General features: G+C 35.3%; 2 protein-coding genes across 2 annotated transcripts; one reads left to right on the forward strand and one right to left on the reverse strand.

Moving 5' to 3' along the window:
• Positions 1-2052: 2052 nt before the first annotated feature.
• On the forward strand, positions 2053-4205 carry LOC132632599 (L-type lectin-domain containing receptor kinase S.1). The gene has a single exon (XM_060348592.1). It carries the CDS (start codon positions 2153-2155, stop codon positions 4127-4129), a length of 1977 nt encoding a protein of 658 aa, XP_060204575.1. The 5' UTR covers positions 2053-2152; the 3' UTR covers positions 4130-4205.
• Positions 4206-5731: 1526 nt separating this feature from the next.
• On the reverse strand, positions 5732-9417 carry LOC132632598 (ferric reduction oxidase 8, mitochondrial). The gene is made up of 8 exons (XM_060348591.1): positions 9234-9417; positions 8986-9079; positions 8718-8903; positions 8151-8388; positions 7173-7500; positions 6812-7070; positions 6067-6728; positions 5732-5983 (listed from the first exon to the last, which is right to left on the reverse strand). Exons 1-8 carry the CDS (start codon positions 9385-9387, stop codon positions 5802-5804), a joined length of 2103 nt encoding a protein of 700 aa, XP_060204574.1. The 5' UTR covers positions 9388-9417; the 3' UTR covers positions 5732-5801.
• Positions 9418-10115: the final 698 nt, after the last annotated feature.

A 10115-nucleotide genomic window follows, 5' to 3' on the forward strand; every position in this document is an offset into this window, starting at 1 on the left:
AAAGTATCCTTATATTTTGTAATATAGAGTCTTAAATAGGTATTAACAGGTCATTTCCCCTATATTATATGTTCTCTATAACAACATTTCATTATAGGAGAAAAAAAATATGAAAAAAAATGATGTTATAGAGAGGCTTGACTGTATAATTTATGTATATCGGTTAGCAATAGCAAACAATAAGGCTATTTGTGTAAAAATTTCCAAAAACTAAGGTGAAACCTTGAGAGACCCCATCATTTCTCTATTTACTGAGTGAGGAATCTAGTACTCATTGGTCATTACTCTCTCAGTTCCCATTTAGTTGTCGGATGTCCATTAAAAAATATTAACAAGAATATTAATAATTTGACTATCTATTCCTTATTAATTCTTTAAGCATTGCCTATTTACGTGCCTCTTAATTCTAGGGCAATTACCGTCAAGAATAAAGTAAGAAAAAGAAAATTAAATTCTCTCTTAAATTTCTAAATTGACAAATATTTAAGAATAATTATTTTTAGTATACCTAACAACTAAATGAAAACAGGGGAGTATCAATTTGTCGTGCTAACTTTCTAATTGTGTCGTATTTGGTATAAAATATGACTTAACAACAATCATAAGTCCTCTTGACGTTAAATTTGAAAGTGAAACAACTGACTTTTTTACATAATAACGCGAGCCAAGCATCGCATACTTCTTTAGATTTAGCATTGAATGATTACCAATTGGTTTATATTATTTATTGATATGTATGGTTAAAAGTCCGATTAAACTCAGTCCATTGGCTATACGTGTGAAGTTTAGCAGGAATATAACATTTCAGGTTCTCACGAATAAAAGAAAAATAGAGGAATAAGCGAGTTATTTTGATCAAAAGATTGTAGGTGACAAATTTCCTGTTTTGATTACTGATTTGTGGTGGTTGAGAAATAACAAAAAATAGAGGACAGAGTTTGTAGAAGAAACCTACAGCATTAAATGTGCTGCTTCATATCAAAATATAATGCATCAAAAACCCGATTAAATGCAAGAAGATTTGAACTTTGAGAAAGTCAAACTTTTCGAGGCTGACTTTTTAAAGAATTTGCTATTTCTGCTTTCAGACAAGAAAAACTTGATGCCACAGTCAACATGTTTGACAAATATTGTGTTTTTCATAAGAATATATATTTAAGACTCTGCAGCATCCACTAGATGAATTGAACAATTCCGTATTCGGTATCTCTCGTAGGAGTTGAAAGATATGTTGAACCTCTCAAAATTCAGTTTGCTTTGATTCGTACAATAATCAAACTAATACTGAGTAATTATTTTGTTCAAGTCATTCTTTCAGGGTGCATGTTCTTTAATCCAGTATAGTTAATCAATTTCTAGTTTGTCCTTACCAATATCATCGCCTATTAAGTGTCAATTACTCATCCATTGTATGACTATGAATTATGATTATTTAAACGGGAAAATGTCTGGAATTGGTTGGACAAAAGATCCAACGGATAAGAATTGAGATGTTACAATTTAAAATTCGAATAATAAATTCTTGTCCACTAAATTATTTCGTAAAGCAACGCTGCACGACGGCTTATGTGGTAAATAATACTATGGTGATTATTATATGATTAGTCAGCAATGATATATATGGGTTGTTACGCTTTAATAATAATACCGAATTATTATGTAAGCGTTATATTATAAGCATTTCTGAATTATTATTATATCAGAAACCAAACGCACTGGTCATACAACAATTATATTAATTATACATATACAAAAATTATGCCAAAATTCTTAAACAAAGCTTAAATTGTCTTATACGTCAAACTAAATGAATATATGAAGTTTACTAGTACAAACTTCTCGTACGAACTTTTTTATTCTTGTCGGTGTTCTTTTGTGGATGCTGCTTTGCAAAAGGTTACCGTGATAGTTGCTTTTCTTCAAGGTTATAGTACTTGTTTAGTTGATTTTAATAGTTCTTAGAAAGAGTCTGTACACCCCCCCCCCCCCCCCCCCCCAAAAAAAAAAAAAAAAAAAAAAAAAACGGGTTTTTGATTAGTCAAAGGATGATAGAGCTTTAGACATCTTCATTATTTTCACGGAACAGAAAAACACTAGTCTCTTCCCTTCAAATTAAGACAATTCCCAGTTTCCTAATGCAAATACTGAAAACATGTTACCGCTACTATTCATTCTCATCAATCTTTCAATCATCCCATCAATTTCTTGCATCGAATTTCTCTTCAACTCATTCACTGCCAACACCACACCTGCCCTCAACCTCACCAACGATGCTCGCCTTGAACCACCAGTAATCCGTCTCACAAACGACTCTAATCAGTTCTCCCTTGGCCGTGCTTTTTACCCATCTCAAATACCAATCAAATCAACTTCAAACTCAACTTCAATTTCCTCTACTTTCTCTACACAATTCATCTTTTCTGTACTCCCTGACGACTCATCTAGTCCAGGTTTTGGCCTTGCTTTTGTTCTCTCTGCTTCCACGTCACCACCCAATGCTCTTTCAAGCCAATACTTTGGACTTTTCTCTAATGCCACTGTTCATACTGTGGCCCCACTTCTTGCAGTCGAGTTTGATACGGGTCGTAACCCGGAATTTAATGACCCGGATAGGAACCATGTTGGGATTGATCTTAACAGTATTGAATCTGTTGTTACTCAAACGGCTGGATATTATAATGATAATGATACTTTTGTGCCTTTAAATATGCGAACTGGAGAAAATATTCATGCTTGGGTTGATTTCAATGGACCTGAATTTGAGATTAATGTTACTATAGCTCCAGCTGGTATGTCTCGGCCTGTTAGGACTTTGTTGAGTTATAGAAACCCAATAATTGCGAATTACACGTCTGATCAGATGTATATGGGGTTCTCAGCTTCCAAGACTCAATGGGTTGAGGCACAAAGACTTTTAGCTTGGAGTTTCAGTGATTCTGGAGTTGCAAGGGATATTAATACTACGAATTTGCCCCTTTTTGAGCTGGAAAATTCGCGGTCTTCGTTAGCTACAGGTGCTATTATTGGTATTGTTCTTGGTTCTTTGGTGGCTCTGTTGGGTTGTTTATGTGTAATTTATTGGTTTTGGTGGAAGAGGAGAAGTGAGAAGGAAGAAGATGTGATTGAAGATTGGGAACTTGAGTACTGGCCTCATAGATTTTCATATGAAGAGCTTAGCCAAGCTACTAAAGGGTTCTGTAAAGAAAAGCTACTTGGGGCTGGTGGATTTGGTAAAGTTTACAAGGGTATACTATCTAATAACACAGAAGTGGCAGTGAAATGTGTGAACCATGATTCAAGACAAGGAATTAGGGAATTCATGGCTGAGATATCAACTATCGGAAGGCTTCAACACAAGAATTTAGTACAAATGAAGGGGTGGTGTAGGAAGGGGAATGAACTTATGATTGTGTATGATTGCATGCCTAATGGGAGTTTGAATAAATGGATATTCGATAAGCCGGAGAAGGTTATGAATTGGGTAGACCGGAGGAGGGTCTTAGCTGATGTTGCTGAGGGGTTGAACTATTTACATAATGGTTGGGAACAAGTGGTTGTACATAGGGATATTAAATCTAGCAATGTTTTGTTAGATAGTGAAATGAGAGGGAGATTGGGTGATTTTGGGCTAGCAAAGTTGTATACTCATGGTGGTGCCCCTAATACTACTAGGGTAGTAGGTACATTAGGGTACTTGGCACCTGAAGTGGTGACAAGGGCTAACCCAACTGCCGCTAGTGATGTTTATAGTTTTGGGGTGGTGGTGTTGGAGGTGGCATGTGGGCGTAGGCCGATTGATACGGGGTTTGTGGAGGAGGAAGAGGAAGTGTTGATTGATTGGGTTAGACAAAAGTACAGGGAAGGGAGATTATGTGAGGCAGCAGATGAAAGGATTAAGGGGCAGTATTCAGAGGAAGAAATGGAAGCTATGTTGAAACTAGGACTGACTTGTTGTCACCCGGATCCTCTCCGACGACCTACTATGGGGGAAGTTGTTACCGTATTGCTTGGTGAGAATGTGGACGCAACGCCCAATGAATTGCTACCTGAATTAACACCTAGTGGAAGCAACATGAGAGATAGAAGCGACTGGTCAAGTGAGGAATCAGAACCGCTATCGGCTGTATAGATATTGTAATTTTGTTTCATTCATTGCTGTATCTTTGTTCATTTCTTGAAATTTTTGGTTAAAGGTTGGTTCTTTGTATTGTTCTTACAAGCTATTGAACTCTAGACTTAGTATTAGTTGCATATAGTTATGGATATGCAATTCAAAATCGTCACTAAAAGGGAGATCACAATCATTAACTCAAGATCATGTTTTTGCCCTACCTAAAAGGGTGAACATCCATGGCAAGTAGCAAACATTATACACGGTAAGATACAACTCGGGTGGAATAACAGGATAAGTCCTTGACTTGGATTTCATAATGATAATTGATATTTGTCAAACTTCGAAGGTCAACTAGGAACTATAATGAAATAGCAAGGTAGCTAATGTCAATTTGAGCATCAATATTGGGAATAAATTTGAGTATATATATAATGTCATCTGCTACTAAATCACAGTCTCGTTTCAGAGCCTTTGAATTCATGCGAATCCAGTGTAGTCCAAATCTTGGAAGAGGGGTGGTGGATTTTGGATTGATACTCAACCTTGAGGTAGATTTAAATAGTCCTTATAAGGTATGGATTCAACAGCTTTGGTTATACAAGTTTGTCAAAAGTTAACACCTTTAGTCACTGAAAATATTTACCAATTTATGTTTGTTAGTTTTGACGGAAATAGTGGAATTTTTCTAATAAAAACATCAAGAATATCTCATCAAATTCTAAAATATGCAACACAAAAAGTTGCACTAGACGCTGAAAAGATTTTTTAAAGAAATAGATTAAGTTACACCTCAAAATGATGAACCAAACAGTAGTTTTTTTTTTTTTTTTTTTTTTTTACGGAAACTACAAAAATTATACCTATATGTTAGTTCCCTTTAATTTCCTCTTCTTTTTATTTTTCATTTCTGTCAAATCTAATAAACAAAGTTCGGTAAATATTTGACGGAGACTAAAAGTGTCAAATTTTGGAAAACATAAAGTACCACAATTAATCTGTTCATACTTCAGGGGCTATTCTTAACCTACCTTCAAAGATAAGGGGACCATTTTGTCATTTTCTCTAGTATTATATGCAAGAAAATGTCATGCAGCCTATTATTTTGGGATGAGTTCAATTTAAAATTAATACGCCATATCCAGCAATTGATTCTTTTCCATAAGAATAAAGAACCATTAATAAACTTCTTTTTCTATTTAGTTTATCAATTACCTAATGAGGAAATCTGAGCGCGCCTCATTGGTTTTGCTAGTTAATGTCTTAATGACACGGTCTCTTATAAGCGAATGAAGACCCGCTCTACCACATCGCTTGTTGAACTCACAAATTAACCGGTTAAATTGCTTTTACACCACTCTAAGCATTCGCGACCTTATTTGAACAGGATCTGTTCTATAGGCTCGTACCACTGTGTAGTAGAGGATCGTTACCAGGCATTAAGGTTGGTCTGGGGTAGTCTCTTGGCTGTCTGACAGACTCAAATCGTTTCTTTTGTTTTGCTTCCACAATTTAAAGATATTCTTTTAAATAAATTATGTTAGTACTACTATTTTATCATATGTGGTCACAAAACTCAAAATTTTATGTCAGAACATTCCATAACAGGGAACTGAATCCTGTATATAATGGCCAGATTTTCATTTAGTTCATCTGTAGACAAGTGCTCGACCAATGTTCTCAATGAGTACTAGAGGGTGAAATTTAAGGAGTGAAAGCTGAAAAATGGTTTATGATCTCGTCCTCCACTTTGAAAAGAGTTAGAAAGTAGCTGGCAAGTTGTAGCGACCGATTCTTTCATTGTTTCAGGTCCGCAAACGAAGACTCCAACATTGGATCCCTTGGATTCATTAGCAAACTGGGAAAAGGTATCTGTTCAATTTTCAACATGTTAGAAAGCCAATAGTTTGGAAGTTAAAAGCTAAAACAAGGACAAGTATGTATTTGGAACATACCTTTAAAGTTTGGTCTTGCTCCATAATGAATTTCGTGTTGATCAAAACCTCTGTCTGCTTCTGTTGGTTTCATTGCTTTCCTTTCTTTTTCAGAAAATGGTGGAATTTCTTCTCTTAGCCTCTTCCATCTCCATATGGTAGCCACTAAGGTGCTGGATATTAACGCTAATGCAAACGAGCATACGAGAAGAATGTCCACTATTGAAGTAGCAGTTTTTTGTTCAGATGACTTTTTATCAGGCTTGATAACAACATGGTTGAAGATGATAAGAAATGCGAGAAAAACAACAGACGCCAACAAAAGGAGGACGGACATCCATGGTAAGTTCGCAAGTCCATATACTGCATAACCAGGACGCTTGTTGGCAAAATGAATGTTCTGTATATTAGAGACCTCGTTTAGCACTTCATGCAGGGATCTATTGGATTGGTGCTCACGCGTCACAAACACTTTCAGTTGTAGATAACATTGTTCTGCATCGAAAACATGCGGTAGAACTGGATCTAACAAGCAGATGCCTTGCGAATCTTTTATAGTGTAGACAAGCTGTATTTTTAAAGGTAATACATTTTTGTTACTTCTTGTAGAGGCAATTTCTTGAAGAATGCTCAAAAATGGTGTTACCCCAATTCCACCCGCAACTAGAAGTAGACTGTCATATCTGCAGAACATTAACAAATAGCTATATATGGGAAAAGATGAAAATTGATGTGCAATAAATATGAAAGAACATCATTTCCTTACCTCAGAAAGTCCATTGACAAGGGTCCATAAGGGCCTTCTGTTGCTACTTGAATGAGCCTCAGTTCACCAGTTTCTGAATCAGGCTTTGAATGTAGCATATTACAGAGAGTGCTTGTCCACCATCCCTCAGCTTTGATCAAAATAGAGATAGTGTGTTTATCAACTTTGGAGCTAGAAGTTATACTAAAAGGATGCCATTGAAAATTTGAAATCCTTGGAATCTTGATAAAAATCACGCTTGTTGGTGTATACTTCAAACCTGAAATAGCATGTTAAGTATGTGATTATTAAGGCCCAATTAAGAATTAAAAAAGCATATCACTAGTTATTTTAAATTGGAGAGAGATTACTGATTTTGTACTTGGATCTTTCGGCAGAGTCAACTCTATGGCTTTGGAAGGAAAGATTCGAGCAGAAAAAATATACGTTTCTGGCCTTGACTGAATCGTTCGGAGAATCTTGTCAAGGCAAAACAAGAAAACGCCAGGGAAAACCATGTAGAAGTGGCGATCTCCAGCATGAAACAGGAAGAATAGTAAGAAAACTATATACAAGTGATGTGTGTAATAGAAGATCTCGAATCGTTTCCTTCTGATCTGCGGAAGTGATGTGATCCAGATGACCAATCCTATAATAAGAGTGATCTCCCCTGCAAGGTAAATACGCCCTGTGTTTTGCCATTTCCACATCTATTTTTTTCTCCACAAATAACAATAAGAGACGGACTTAGATAGTAGCAAAGCTTAGACACTTCTGTTTAAACTAAATTGCAAAAGGAAGTACTCGTTCCATCCCAACTTAGTTGTCATGTTTCTCCTTCTCGAGAGTCATAGCCATTAGACACTTCTGTTTAAACTAAATTGCAAAAGGAAGTACTCGTTCCATCCCAAATTAGTTATGTTTCTCCTTCTCAAGAGTCATACTATGTGAATTTTGACCAACATGTTAAAATGTATTTTTTAACATTTTATTTTTATTTTTTTTCCTTGTGCCGAGGGTCTCCCGGAAACAGTCTCTCTACCTCACAAGGTAGAGGTAGGTCTGCCTACACACCCTTCCCAAGACCCCACTTTGTGGGATCTCACTGGGTATATTGTTGTTGTTAAAAAGTTGCAAATTTTCTCATCGAGTTTTTTCATTGAATTGACATGAGAAAGTTTGCAACTTGTGCATTACTTTCATATAGTGTTTGAATATCTAAATTTTATTTGCAAAATATATTTGAGTTGAACTAATCAAATTTAGCTTTGAAGATTAGTCAAATTGACTCGCGCAAGCGAAACATGACAACTAATTTGGGACTGAGGGAGTAATGGTTAAACGATTACTTTAAGGTTACCTCATTGCCAATGTGATGTTTTATACCCCAGATTAGATAAGTACCTCCACCATGTAATGTGGCAAATAATATCATTGCTGTACCAAGCCAAACGTGATATCTCACGGAAGCTTCAAATTGGATGCCAAGTAGTCGAAATATCGACATTCCCCTCAATATGGGAAGAAGAAGAAGTGCTAAGCAGGCTTCCGCTAATAAACCACACCTGGTTGCCACTCTAAATAATTTGTATTGCGATCTGAAAATGGCCAATTTGGAAAATATTACCAGATATACTTTTGTTGCAAATGATGCTATTTATTACATCTGTTCCCATTTATTTTTGTTACTTTCCTTTTTTGTATTAAAAAAGAATGTCACTTTCTATATATAGTAACATCCTACATGGCGTATTTTAGACCACAAGATTCAAAGAACATTTGGTGCATTACATACATCTTTAGTTTAAGACCATAAGATTCAAAAGTCTTCTTTATTTTCTTAAACTCCATGTCAATTCAAACTAACACAAACAAATTGAAACCGAGGGAGTATCATATCTTGCATGGAACATTGGAATATACTTACACAGACAGAGTGAATGATTTCATTGGTACCATCTTCTTGAAGTCACTGGAGATACGAACAAAGAATGTCCATGCTAGAAAGATGATGAATAGAGATACAGCAAGGATTTCGAAACCAGACAGAATGCCTATGTACTTATTCACAACTAGTGGATTGGCGAGAACAGATAGTGGAGATTGTCCTTTCCTGCCAACCAAATTCAGTTAATATTTGCATGAAACTGCCAATGTTAAACAATATTATGCTTATATATAAGCAGCATATGTACCTGCTGGTTGGTTCCTTCTGTTTCAGTTCCAAGTAAACAAAACCAACTATAGCTATAGCAATAACAGGGAAGGTGTAGACAGCAAAATTAAGACCTGCGAGACCTCAAAATGAAAAACATTGAACTCTTTTGGTGGGTATTAAGATTGAACAGGTTATTAAATTAATACTTCTAGTACAAGTAAATGGTAAATTTGAAGTTAAACAGATACATTTAAAATAATTTGAGTTTGGAAATCAGAACTTGACCAGCTTGAGTTAAGAGTGAGGTTGATGCTTTGTTTTCTGCAATCTTCCAACTTTTAGTCCATAATTGCGTGGGCTTGAGAAGCCAAAGAGATACCCATCCAGCAAATATCAAGACAATTAGCAATTTAAGGAGGAGAGAGAGAATTTTAGTCATGTTTTAAGAAGAGCTGACTCTATTCATAGAATGTAACGAGTTTCTATATATATAGTGTTGTAATTACTTTTAACGCCCTTCTAATGTGATTGAATTGCAAAAACATCCCTTGTATTCAAGATCATACAGCTAAGCAGTGACGGAGTCAGGATTTTCGCCTAGGAGATTCAAATATATAAAGAAGTAAATACACGAAGAAGTCAAGGGGGTTCAACATCTATTATATATGCATAAAAAATAATTTTAACCTTGTAGATACAATGTAATTTTTCAGCCAATGACCCCTGGAGACTACTTAGCTCCGCCACTGCACCTAATTCCTAACCCACTTATACTTGAGAAATCCTGCACATTTAGTAGTTTGAATAATAGTTCTACTTTTCAAAAGTGTTTAGTTCTATATAAACATGAGGTATAGTGACTCATAATTTCTAAAGGTTTTTAAAATAGAATAACTAAAGAACATATGTATTGAACTGTGTTTAAAATAGAATAGTTTTGGATCCCATGTTAAGTTTCTACTTTCCAACTGTGCAGTTGTTGTTTTTTTTCTTTAGATGCAATGACTTTTTGTTTTGATTATGTATTTCTTATTTTCTAGCTAAATCTATAGAAAATTTGGCTGAAACTCTATTAGTTTTGATTAAATAAAAAAATTCAAGAGAAATAATAAAGTTTCAACAAAAAAAATTCAAATTTGTCCCCAGAAAGATGGTTAAAAATAGTGA

Source organism: Lycium barbarum, chromosome 3 (genome assembly GCF_019175385.1).
Source record: "Lycium barbarum isolate Lr01 chromosome 3, ASM1917538v2, whole genome shotgun sequence".
NCBI lineage: Eukaryota > Viridiplantae > Streptophyta > Magnoliopsida > Solanales > Solanaceae > Lycium > Lycium barbarum.

Coding starts and splice junctions, on each gene's coding strand:
- LOC132632599 (XM_060348592.1), top strand. CDS start 2,153: ATGTTACCGCTACTATTCATTCTCATCAATCTTTCAATCATCCCATCA.
- LOC132632598 (XM_060348591.1), bottom strand. CDS start 9,387: ATGACTAAAATTCTCTCTCTCCTCCTTAAATTGCTAATTGTCTTGATA. Junction 7,501..8,150: donor AACATCACATTGGCAATGAG/GTAACCTTAAAG, acceptor AGAAAAAAATAG/ATGTGGAAATGGCAAAACAC. Junction 7,071..7,172: donor GACTCTGCCGAAAGATCCAA/GTACAAAATCAG, acceptor ATGCTATTTCAG/GTTTGAAGTATACACCAACA.